The 13545-nt window shown below is 35.3% G+C and overlaps 1 protein-coding gene across 1 annotated transcript in view; it reads right to left on the bottom strand.

The window, feature by feature from the left end:
- MAP3K2 (mitogen-activated protein kinase kinase kinase 2) overlaps positions 1 to 13545 on the bottom strand; it is a 93835-nt gene that overhangs the window by 9379 nt on the left and 70911 nt on the right. The window contains exons 13-16 of the mRNA XM_020890187.2: positions 12509 to 12657; positions 12000 to 12131; positions 7824 to 7953; positions 1980 to 2157 (exon numbers count right to left, since the gene is read on the bottom strand). Of these exons, the coding sequence (XP_020745846.1) occupies positions 1980 to 2157; positions 7824 to 7953; positions 12000 to 12131; positions 12509 to 12657 (589 nt within the window). The remainder of the gene's footprint in view (positions 1 to 1979; positions 2158 to 7823; positions 7954 to 11999; positions 12132 to 12508; positions 12658 to 13545) is intronic.

The following is a 13545-nucleotide window of genomic DNA, read 5'->3' as shown; positions in this document are numbered from 1 at the left end:
CAGAAGGAGCTGAAGAAAACAGGGTTTTTAAATTTGAGAAGACATTTTTAAGTGAATTTATGTAATCTTAAGGAAACATCTTTTTCCAAACTTGGTATCAATCCCAAACCCAAACAATGAGAAAAAAGTTGTTTTAAAGATAAATATGCCTGTAGTCACTACTGAAGTCCCCAGTACGGATCTGTCAGGGATATAGTGCAGTTATAGGAAAAGTATTTTACGTATGCAGTCTTGAAGAAAAATTTATGTTTTGAGTCTGCATTTCAATGAATTCTGACAGCTATAGAAATAGATGGGAAAAACTCAAATATTATTCTTGTTGTACCGAAAAGTTAAATTTGTGGTACATGAAATGAATAGTTTTATAATAACTGTTACTAATAAAATGCCTTTTAGTGCATTACATTGACTTTTAGCTGAGCCAACAGCCAACTTAAACATCTATGCAAACTTTAAAAAGTGCTGTTCTTTTCGAAAGCTGGTACTGTCTTAGAAGAGCTTTCTAAATGTAAAGTAGTGAGAATTGTAGCATATAATACATTTGTATAACTTTCAATATTTGATGTCTGTTAAACTCCAATCTGGGCAATCAAAAACGGATAAAAAATAATGAGATATCAATTGGTGCTTCCCTCCTCCTCTTGCTAGGATAAAAGAAAAGAAATTTACCATATTTATTTTTTTAACTTTGTGCTTTCGAATTGCTTTGAAGGCATGGTTTTTATTGCTTATTACTTTAGACTTGTACTTCTCAAACCTGACAACACTTCAGAAATCTTTGCCTGGGCCCCACTCTTGAGATACTCACATATAATTGTTCTGAGATGGACTCTGGGTATAGCTAAATTTTTAAGCACTAATCCTCCTCCTCCCCTCCATTTCTCAAATGTGTGGATAGGTTTGAGAACCACTAGACTAACAGGTTAAATTTTTCCTATTTAAGGGAGATAATCAATCTAAAGCAATACCTTTAGTTTTGTTTCTATATGGCTCTGTTGATGGCTTTGTTACAACTAAATTACTGTGCTATTATCTTGTTAAAAAAATACACAGCTTATGTTTGAACTAAAAACAAAAACCCAAACCTGTCCTTCAAACACAAAAATCAATGAAAACAAACTGCAATTTAAGCTCTCAAATTTGTTAGGCACAGAATATTATTCGTAAGTTTTGCTTGATATAATTCTCTAGCCTGCCACTGAATGTAAGTGTTTTTTTGTCTTTATCTTACAAAGAATAGCAACATTAGAAATTCTCTGTCTTTAGGTGTCTAAAATGAGTACCTATTAAAAACTTTACTCAAAAGAGCTCATCTAAGTAGCTGGGGCTGAGAAGCAGGCAGGAGAGACTCTAGAGCCGCACAATGGAAAGGGTGTAGAGAGCTGCTAACCTCTCAGGGTGCCCAGGCTCAGGCTCAGAGGCTGGCGGGCAGCGAGAACTGGATTAAGGAGAAACCAGAGTGACCGTTAGTGAACAGCGAGAAGAGGACAGAGACTCCCCGCACTGCCTAGCTCTGCAGTGGTCACAGAGGGAAACCTCCTCTTCCCCACTTCAATAGATACAATAAACACCAAAGGAAAAACCCACTTTTCTCAATGGGAAGTAGGAAATGACCGTTTTATGCTCTAACTTAAAATTATTAAGCAATTAAAGGTTAACTGAATTATAAGACTAACAATAAAGATTAAGTATTTTAAAAGTTCATCCGGGAAATAAAATGAAGACAGTTTTCTAATGCTGAAATTTGCTTAAGATGAAATCCTTCCTAAAGAATGAAAAAAATGATTCGAAAGCTCTATTTATTTGGTCAGTTATTAAGCCTCAAAGGGCATAATTAAAATGATATCAACCCTTGTAATCCTGACATCCTATTTCAAAAGTACAAAAAAGAATTAAAGTTCATTTCAATAAGTTCCATCCTGAGTGGAAATATGTTAATAAGGTATGTGTTTTCAGGCAAATCCCACATCAAAACCTACCAGATATCTGCTTTTCTGCCATAGCCTTCTCCACTAATCACTTCAGGGCTCATCCAGTATGGTGTGCCTGTGACAGACTTCATTCCCGTCCCTGAAAGACAGATGGTTTGAAGCCGTTTGCTGGCCCCAAAATCTCCTAGTTTGACGTTGCCTGTTGAATCTCGCAGAATATTTGCACCTAAAACAAGAAATACCCTCATTTCATTATTTTTATTGACAATCTAGAATATAACATAAAAGAAAAAGGCAGAAAATTACTCAGACTCTTCAATCTGTCTCCAAAATCAGGCTGCTTTGCACCTCTGAATAGTACCTGGCATAATGCCAGGCGTAAAGTCAGTGTATATTAAAGATTTCTTATATGGAACAACGAAAATTTAGTGTCACTGTGTGCTTCAGGACCTAAGAAAAGGTTCTCCCACTGAAAAGGGCTGGTGCAAGTGGGAGGGGAAAAGGACTAAGAAGTTCAAAAAAAAGGAATGGGAAGTTCAGAGAAGGATGATGAAAGCAATAGCAGGCTCCTGGCCATGGCCTCTCTGTTATAAAGCAAGAAGCCCATGTCTACAGGATTATTTCCCTGGAACCTAGCATCTCCTAAAATTTCATTTGCTTCTATAACAAACTTTTAACTTTATTATAAACTAACCAGGATTGCTGAGCTGAGAAAGTGTTTACAGAGTCCTCCACTGTAAAGTTACTCTTTCCCCCCTTCCATACGAAGCTCTCTGGAAGAAGTTCACTATGTATAAGGGAGTGAGAAATTATGTTCTAGGCTTAGTAGTTACATATATTATTTGGAATTATTCTGCATGGGAGATTTGTCTCTTCTTTCCTATTTATTCAACCATCCATTTCTATCAATCTGAATATGTGAATATTTATTTTTTACTTTGAGTTATAAACCAATGACTTTATTACTATTTTTGTTTTGGCTCATGTCGTTTACAGCTTTGTCCATTGGGAGCCCTCTCTATTGGCTCCTGTGTCCCTCTGCCATAACTCAGTCACTGTGTCTTGCTTGGCTGGACTTCTGGACTGTTTACTGTTAGCACTGTCTTACGTTCTGGTGCTAGAGGATGCACCATGCTCACTCTGTGCCTCCTGCACCAGGTCTATAATCGGCCACTGCTCCAAGGAACACTAGTTCCTCTTAGTGGAGAATGGTATCAGAAACCAACAGACTGGGAGCTAAGTGCATTTATTTTTATTCTCTATTTTCCCCTTTATCATTCTTTAAACTCAATCTTTTTTCTAGGATTATAAGTCTAGTTTCTTCATATATAAATTACCTCTAAAAAACTACCTTTTTCTTTTTTAGCAGTTATATATATTATTTGGAATTATTCTGTGTGGGAGATTTGTCTCTTTTTTTCCTACTTATTCAACCATCCATTTCTACCAGTGTGAATACATGGATATTTATTTTGCACTTTGGTTATAAACCAATGACTTTACTATTTTTTTTTTTTGCTCATGTTGTTCCAGCTAAGTTGCTGTTTTTAAACAAGCAACTAATTTTATTGACTTACCGAATTTTAGTTTCTAAACTTTACCTAAAATCTTCCTAACCTTCAGGATATTTTAGATTAAAAAAAGATTCCTTATCTGTCTTCTTCTTCTTTTTTTTTTTTTTTTAAATCAGCCTCTAAGAAGGAATGTGAATAGTGGATAAAAACCTATATTATAGACTGGAGAGAACGCAAACCGTCTATCCCCACCACGAACTTCTGGCCCAGTCTTCTGTTCTCCCAGCAAATCTCCCAGTCTAGTCAATTAAGGCCTGTCTTGAGGGGAGAGTCAAGGATTCGTTCTCTGCATGCAGAAGCCAAAGTATGCCTTGGTACCAGTGATTCTCTAAAACAGCACTGCCTTTTTGACACCTCTCGCTGTTCAACACTTAAAGAAGGACTCTGTCAAAAAAAAACACACACACACACACACACACACACACACACCACTGTGTCTAAAATATTTAAGCTGGGGAAGGACAACCAACAAGCCAGTTTTTAACGGGGACTACCTGGGCAGAAACAGTCCCAAACAGGTTACAGACAAGGAGAGCTATCTCTGGGGAATCATCACCAACGCTGAATCAATGCCCAGCCATACAAAGGGCTGAGGAGAAAATGTATATAGCAGGTTCCCAATACAGTTACCTAACCTTTTAAAAACTTACTTTGGATATGTTAAAAGTAAATGGTTAAGGAGACTTTTCAAATACACACAAAAGCAGACAGAATACTGCATGACCCCCTCATCCAATCCCAGCAATCATCTGGGCAACCTCTTCTAACCACACTACTAGCCACTCCTTCCCTTCATATTATCTGAATCAAATTAAAGACATCATGATCAATAAACAGTTCAGTACACATCTTTAAAAGACAAGGACTCTTATCATACATAAGACAATAATTCCTTGATGTTATTAAATATATACTCAGTGTTTTGGTGGTTTTTTTTTTTTTTTAGTATTTTTTTCAAAAAAATCTGAATGCTAAGAAAGACCTTATGTTGAGAATCACTGATACATCTTTTAAGTCTTTTCTAAAGTTCCTTCCAATCTTTTTTTTTTAATTTACAGTTTATGAAGAATCTAAGTTGTCTGCCTATAGCTTTCTTATTGTCTAGGTTTTGCCAAGTTCATCCTAAGGAGTCATTTAACATGCTGATCTGTTCTCTATAAATGTTCCATAATTTTACAATTTGGTAGCTGAATCTAGAGGCTTGATCAGACTCAGGTTCAAAAAGAACTTGGCGGAGGGGGGGGGGTAGTAGGAAACTGCTTTGTAGATATAGTCTACAAATAGGAAGCATGCAATGACAGACTGTCTCTGTGAGGTGACGTTAGCAACCATTAATGTTTAATGCATGTATCTATTAATCCCATTAGTAGTTGTAAAATGGTACTATTCTATCATTCCCTCTTTGTTAGCCAAAATATTTGTATAAAGGTCATTCTCTATTTAGTCCTCAGTAGTAATAGTTCATAAAAGAAAAGTCAAACAAAGAAATCCTATTATGTAATAACAAGCTGGTTCCCTAGTTTTCATTATGAACTCATATGAGTCTAAACTTAAAAGTAAGCAACTACCTTTCCTTTTGCCTTGCCATTTAAACACTGCTCATTCTGGGACTTCCCTGGGGGTGCAGTGAGTAACAATTTGCCCGCCAATGTAGGGGACACAGTTCGATCCCTGGCCTGGCAAGATTTCATATGCAGCAGAGCAACTAAGCCCATGTACAACCATGAGCCCGCGCGCTACAGCTACTGAAGCCTGAGCACCTGGAGCTGGTCCGCAACAAGAGAAGCCACAGCAATGAGAAGCCCGAACACCACAGCGAAGAGTAGCCTCTACTCACCGCCAACTAGAGAAAGCCCATGCAAAGCAATGAAGACCAAGAGCAGCCAAAAATAAATAAATAATAAAAGGTTTCTCTTTAATTAAACAAAAAGTTCATTATAAAAGTTTAAAAGTACATAAAAAGTAAAAAATATGAAGGAAATAAACAATTACCACTCATCCTGCTACTTGAAAATAACCACCATTAATCATGTGAAAATTGTTCTACATCATACTTTAATTTTATAAACTTGAGATCATACTACATATTCAATTTTATATCTTACATTTTTCTTATCAATATATTCCCCCTATAATGTTTTTCTGTCTCTGTTTGTGTTTTTCTCTTTAAACTTTTTTTTAAGGGGTCTCAAATTCTGTGACAGATTTTTGGTCAAGTTGTTTTCATTAAAAAGTACTGATTTTTAAAACTAATAAACTGCCACACACAAAACATATGGTCCACAGAAACATTCTCCTTTCCTTCGGCAGGTTTTACAATGCACTGTTATCATTAACTAGTCTTTGACTATTACTTAAATGGCCAATTGAGACAAACAGTCCTGAGATGGCTCTTCCACCGCTGATTAAGACTGGGGTGGCAGGTACTAGGGGTAATATTCATTTAGCCTTCTGAGCTTTTTGGGCAGACCTGGTGATCTCACCAGCTCCAGCTCTCTTCTTGTCCACTGCTTTGATGATACCCACAGCGACTGTCTGTCTCATGTCACAAACAGCAAAATGGCCCCTTATAATGTTTTTAAATCAGCTTGCTTCCAACTTCCTCATGTTACTGGCAAGGTCAGAAGAGGATCCACTTGAGCAGGTAGCTCCCCTCGGTTCCTTTACCTTATCTTATTATGAAGGTGAAAGAGAAACTGGCTTGAATAGATTATCACTAATAGAATAACTCACAAATCATTTCCCTACAAAGTATAGGGAATATACTTAATTGAAGTATACTTGACCTACAACACTATGTTAGTTCTATGACGTGCAATACTGTGATTCAATACTTCTATACATTATAAAATGGTCACCACCTTATGCAGTTCTTAGCTTTCAGGTTTTGAACTTGACATCTAGGGTCTGCCTAAGCAGGGAAGATCTTGAGGTGAAAAGCAGGCTCCTATTTCTTTCAGATCTTGCGTCACATTGCCATCCTCTAAGAGTCACTAGGCAGGTCCATTCTGTACATGTGACCCAGCTCCAGCAATCTGCAGCAGATTCTACTCTGGGACCAACACTGGTTAGGAATGTCCTCTTTAGTCTGGTTATGGCCATCTTCAGGGTGTGACACACCGCAGGAAAGAAGTAAATTCCTGGTAGCTCATAAGAGCCCCAGAAAGACTGATGAAAAACTTTTTTAACTTGTTTATCAAAGCTCAGTCTTAGGCTCTCTTATTCTCTTAAGTAATGACGTCCATTTCCCACAGCTTTAAATACAATCTCAACATACATCATCATTGTAACTAATTTTTAGTGCTTTCTAGATACCAGGCATGATTTTAAGGATGCTATCTATACACATTAACTCATTTAATCCTTATAAGAACTCTGTGATCTGTACACTGTTACCACCCTCCTTAAAAATGAGGAGCTGAGGATTACCCTGGTGGTACACTGGATAAAAATTCACCTGCCAACTCAGGGGACATGGGTTCAATCCCTGATCAGGGACGATTCCACATGTCTCAGCAACTAAGACCATGTGCCACAACCATTGAACCTGTGTACCTAGAACCTGTGCTCCAAGACAAAAGAAGCCTGTGCACCTCAACTAAGAGCAGCCCCTGCTCGCCACAACTCAAGGAAGTTCGAGTGCAGCAACGAAGATCCAGATCAGCCAAAATAATTTTTACAAATACGAGGAGCCGAGGCATAGAGAAACTAAGTGTCTTGTCCACATTACACATGTGGTGATGGATAAAGCCTGAGTTTGAACTGGGTCAAATTTGAGCCCCTATTTTTTTTCTTAATTTATTTTTAATTGGGGGACATTTTACAATCTGTGTTGGTCTCTGCCATACAACAACATAAATCAGCTATAACTATACATATATCCCGTCCCTCTTGAATGTCTCTCCCAGCCCACCCCTCTATGTCATCACAGCTCCAGGCTGTGACCACTGTGTTACACTGCAGCTTCCCACTGGCTGTCTGTCCTACACCTGGTGATGTGTATGTTTCAATGCTCCTTTCTCAATCTGTCCCATCCTCTCCTTACCCCAAAAGCCCCGATTCTTAGCCACTATGTTCTGAGCCTATGCACTGTGTATGAAAATATGTCTCATTCATTTGAACTTTACTGGTTCTATGAACCTCCACAGGAGAGCTTCCCTCTTGTAGAAACCTGAACAACAGGACTAGCTGGAATTGTTTTCCTATGGCATTGTAAAGGTAGATGAATTAATTTAAATGTTAAATTTCTTAAAAACAGCACATTTTCATTAAAAAAAAAAAAAAAAACTGAGTACTTAAAAAACACCTCATTGCTTACCTTTTATATCTCTATGAACAATCATATTGCTGTGCAAATAATGAACTCCCTCAAGAATCTGACGGGTGTATTTCCTGGTCACATTCTCAGTAAGAGCTCCATATGCTTTTAACTGGTCCTTAATGGAGCCCTAGGAAAAAAGAAAACAAAACTATAGTATGGTTTGAAAGGAAAAGTACTGGTAAATATTTTTAAGATTTGTGTACCTATATTTATCTATTATTCTTATTAACTGAATGAAGTGTTCTTTATTTATTTGAAGTTTAGTTGACATACAATGTCATGTTGGTTTCAGGTGTATAACATAATGACTCCACATTTAAATACATTACAAAATGATCACCACTATGATCATTCCTGGTAACCATCTACCTCTGTACAAAGTCATTACAGTATTATTTGACTATACTCCTTATGCTGTATATTATATCCCATGACTTATTTATTTAAAACTAGATGTTTTAATTTGGAGAATCCTAGTTAATGACTAGAAGGCTTTAATTGGAGAACACAGGAATTCTTAGGAATGACATTATATGCTATTAATTTAACACAAAACTCTACTATATTTCTGGACTGGAACTGTGAAAGAATAAGTGGCATAGCTGAAGGAAGCATTTAAATTATTTTTTGACTGATACCCTTGTTTCTGTTACTGCGCTGGTTCTATCTCCTGTTCCCTTGCAATTAGTACAATTTTTAAAATTCTCCAGTACCTTTGTCTTGTTTTTGCCCTGAAAACATTTTTTTTAAAATTTTCCTATTTGTTCTTCTATATGTGTCCTACCTTAAATTTATTTACTTTGTTCTTACTTTGTTTTTACTTTTTTATTATTTTATTTATTTTTTTTTTACTTTGTTTTTAAAACACTGTTTTATTGATATCTGAAAATTTACTTCTTAAGAGAAAGAATGGGTATGATTAGATCAGAACACATACGAGATTTTAAAGTTTTTCTTTTATATACTTACCATTTTAGCTCAAAACGTGAGAAAAATATATTAAAAAGGAATTTCTAATTTTCTGAAGTCTTTTTAGGCAGGTGCTATTTCTGAGAACAGGGAATCAATCTGAGGTAAGACATAGGCATCTGAATTTTGAAAAAGCTTCTCTGATAATTCCAACGTGCAAATCTGATAATCATCACTTTAAAAGATAGAAATAAAATGCTTCCTGAGGGACAAAATCTTTTCCTTTAAAGAGAAAATATATCCAAATGTTCCTATCTTTCTTTCAATTCTTGTAAACTATATACTCTGTCATATAAAAATAGATCCTTGGATTTTGCAGATTTAGCCACATGCTGTTCCCACTATTCTGAGCAATCTTTGAAGAGACAGCAAGATGCAGTTCTGCTAAGCCTAACTTGCAGACATGTATTGAAAGCCTTAGACAGTGAGTCAAGCCAGGCAACTAGGCAAACCTATAACTCAATGTGGCTTACTGTTCAGTCAACTTACTATGTCTCTATTGTAATAATGCACAAAATAACACAGCTAGAACTGAGCTTTCCAAATCATAAGCGCCTCAATACTTGTAGGCTGCAAATGATTGTCAGACTTATGCATCCTCTGGGTCCTCAGGCAGCTAGGCCAGTGGCCCATGATGCTAACAGCTCTCTCAGTGTAATCTGTATACTGCCATGTAACATGAAAATGTTACTTTCTTCAGTGTGAACAACTGGAATGGGCTGGAAAGCACTGTGCCAGATAAACTGTGTGTGTGTAAGTAAGAGTAACAGAAGTCAACTGCTAATCCAGGTACTGGAAATAAAAGAAACTTACAGTTCTGATATGAAAATAGTTCTAGATTAACTAAAAAATGGAATGCTATGTTTGGGGAAATTGAACAATAGAACGACATTTCTGGCAAAGCTTGAATCCAGGGCATAAAGGGGTCCACTATACCAAGTCTACTGAAGAAAATTATACAGAATTCACAGACCTGGAGATTCAGCAAAGTCTAGGAACATTTATGTCCAGTCCATATATGCCATGGGCTTATCATACATATAATTCATTTAGATTATCAAGAACTATAATTAATCTAGTAACATGCTTTTCAAACTCAAGGACTGATAACCTATACTTTGAAAAGATAGCTATCTTTACAAAATCTAATCAGAAATGTGATCTAATACCTTTTCCTGGATAGTCTTAGCTTAGTCTTAAGATTGCTAAATATATATTACTTAATTTCTATTTGTGACATAAATTGGTTCTAGCCAACAAACCAATTTAATTAACGTTATATTCAATAGTCTGCATCTCTAGTCACATTTATTCATAGATATTTAATTTATATGTTTACTGTACACACCGTAATGGAAATCTGAATAAGAGAAAAATTGATCACAACACCAACATAATACATTTTCATTTTTTTAGTTTCTTCTGTTATTGTTCAAATACAGATACTTTTAAAATACAATTACCAATATCAAAAAGTATTTTATATTCTTTTTTGCTCTCAAAGTACTTCCCACCTCCTCCAACTTTGCTACTTGGTTTTCACAATTTTAAATGTATATTCTCTTGGACAATGTCATTATAATTTACTTCCACTAAGTGAACTGATATTTCCACTTTTCCCATTACAGACAGTACTAAAATAAAGGTACACTACTTTCTTCTTTTGAATTATTTCTGTAGACTAAATTTTAAAGAGCATTTTTTGCACTACCAACATAACCTTTGAAAATAAAACAGCAGTAATGATGAATAACAATGATGTCACTATAAACAATTATTCATGAAGATAAAAATAAAGTTTACTGTTGCTCTCGTAAGATTGAGGACAGTTAAAACCATTACAATCAGTTCTCTATATTCTCAGACTCCACATTTGAAGACTCAACTGAAAATATTTGGAAAAAAAATTTCCAGAAAGTTCCATAAAGCAAAACTTGAATGTGCTGCACTGGCAACTATTTATGTAGCATTTTACAGTGTATTAGGTATTATAAGTAATTTAGAGATGACAATGTATACGGGAGGATGTGTGTAGGTTATATGCAAATACTATACCCTTAGATAAGGGATGTGAGCATATTTAGATTCTGATATCTGTGGGAGGTCCTGGACTATTCCCTGGGGATACCAAGGGACAACTGTACTATCAGATACTGGTCCACGGTTTTGTTGATCCATAAGATTAAACTGCAATATGTATATTTTATTTTACACACAATTCTAATAAGCTCTTTCCTTAAAGATCCACAAATCTTTTTTAACATATATCACCTATTATGAGAATGAATGTATTTTTAAGTGAGTAAATATACCACCATCTTGAAAATCATTAGTTTTACAATGTACTCTACATATACTAAAAATAATGTAGAAGGAATGAAAGTTTTTTGCAAATCACATTTTCACCTCCTAATGAAATGAATGACTCAGGCAATTATTACCAATCTGTTAAAAACATTTAGGTGGATGAACTGAAAAGGAACTGGATAGTCCCATGTGCCACTGCTATCGCTCAGATTACTTTCTGGTCTTCAGAAAAACAAAACTTTACAATGGAGAAAACAGGATGTCAATTGCCCTCATCAAGCCGTCAATCTTAACATTGCTATCAGAACCACCAGAAACTGTATGTCTTCTAATGGGATGCACAGCATCATCTCGGATGCATGAGAGTAAAAGCTGAATTTGAATATAATTTAGATTTTAGATCTAACTTGGGAGTTTATAGGAAATATGGGGACAAAGGAACAAACTAAATCCCACCATGAGGATGTGATCAGAGAGAGCTATGAGATGAGACTGTCAACAGAACAATTAGCTTGGTCTCTCTGTCAAATCTATGTCACCTAAAAATTGTTTTCTGTTAAAAGAGGAGTAAGAGACATGGCAGCAAAATGCAATGTGTGGTCCTGGGCTGAATCCTGGTTTGGATAAACCAGTTATTCTGTTATTTTTAGGGCACTTAGGGAAATCTGAGTATAGACTGCTATGATGTTTATAATCTATCTTAGTATACTTTTGTATTTAAAAAAAAAGAAAAGAAATACAAAGATAAGTGAAGAAGATAGAAAAATAAAATTATATTAAATTAAAAATTCTTCCAAAATGTCTGTAACATTTTATCATCAAAGTTGTTGTTTTTCTTTATCCTCAACTAAGACTTTAAATAGAGTATCTCTAATTTCAAAGGATGTACTAACTTACCCCTGGCATATATTCCATAAATATGGAAAGTGTTTTTTCTTGGGGATCCCTCAAACAGCCATAATACTGAACAATTCGCTCATGCAGCAAGTTTTTCAACAACTGAATTTCACACTCAAGTGCATTTACTTCCTGAAAGACAGAACTCACTGTTAAGTCTTTATAGCATTGCTAGTAAAAGCAAAAAAAAATTCAAACATCATGGACCATCAAGGTGATTTCATTCTGAAATTTGCACTTCCCAAAGAATAAACATTTTAAAGTCTCTAAGCAATAATTAGGTAACAGTCCTTGATGGTATGCTAAACCAACACTAAATCAGATTAGGAATACAACTGAGTATTAAAACAGAAAATCCAGAGTATACAGTAAATAAACATATCTATTACCTATTTTTTTTCAAATAATTTGCATTGAGGAAAAACAAAAAAATTCTATGGTGTGTTGTATTTATTTTAGTTAAAATGGTTCTTATAACGTGACAAAGTAGCTTGTTCAGTGATTCTTACCTTGCTGGTCTCAGGACTATCTGGGTCAAACTGAACTTGCTTAACAGCCAATTCTCTTCCTGTATCAACATCGTAACAGAGGTAGACCCTGCCAAAGGCTCCCTGGCCAAGTAATTTGCCCAATCTCCAGTTGGTTGGAGCACGAGGTGCTAAAAAAGAACATTTTCTTAAAATGGGAGTAGCCCAATGGCATACAATGGTTAAGGACTATAGCACTGGTGATATCTTTAATTGAATATGCTTGGATATTAAGAGAAAATCATCATCCAAATTCATAATGATCATCATCTTTGAAACTGTAAGAATTCTAAATTCAAACACGGTTCAGATTCCTATGACTAATTTTTTCCAATGAGATTTTTTTTACCTGATTATAAATATAATAGCATCTTTCACTCAATATAAAATGTCACTGATTATGTAAGATGCACTATTTCTAATCTTTATTGCAGCAATATCTGTAATAAGTTTTTCCATCTGCCTACTCTGTAGAAAGCTGGAAGACCATCGCTCTCATTCTAATACGAGGAAATCTTTAAAACAGCCAGTGGGAGAAAAAAAAGCACATTACATACAAGGGAACAAAGGTAAGAAATACAGCAGAATTCTCAGAAAGTATACAAGCCAGAAGACAATGGAGAAACAGTTTTAAAGTGCTGAAAGAAAAAAATTAAAATGTCCAGAATTCTATACCCAGAAAAATGTATGTATCTTTCAAAAATAAAGAAATAAAAGTTTTTCAGACAAAAGCTGAAAGAATTTGTTACCAGTAGACTCATATTAGAAGAAAAGGTTAAAAACAATCCTTCAGGCAAAAGGGATATGATACCTAATGAAACCTGGATTGACATAAATAAAGATCTGTAGAAATAAGCTGGAGGTATATATAAAAGACATTCATCTCTTATTCTAATCACTTTAAAATATAGTTGTCTAAACCAAAAATAGCAGCAATGTAATGCAAGTTGCAGGTGTAAAAGTAAAATATGACAATACTGGTGCAAAAGCAAGGAATTCAGAGTGTACAAATATTGTTG

Source organism: Odocoileus virginianus, chromosome 13 (genome assembly GCF_023699985.2).
Source record: "Odocoileus virginianus isolate 20LAN1187 ecotype Illinois chromosome 13, Ovbor_1.2, whole genome shotgun sequence".
Taxonomy (NCBI): domain Eukaryota; kingdom Metazoa; phylum Chordata; class Mammalia; order Artiodactyla; family Cervidae; genus Odocoileus; species Odocoileus virginianus.
This window is presented reverse-complemented; position numbering and strand designations above follow the sequence as displayed.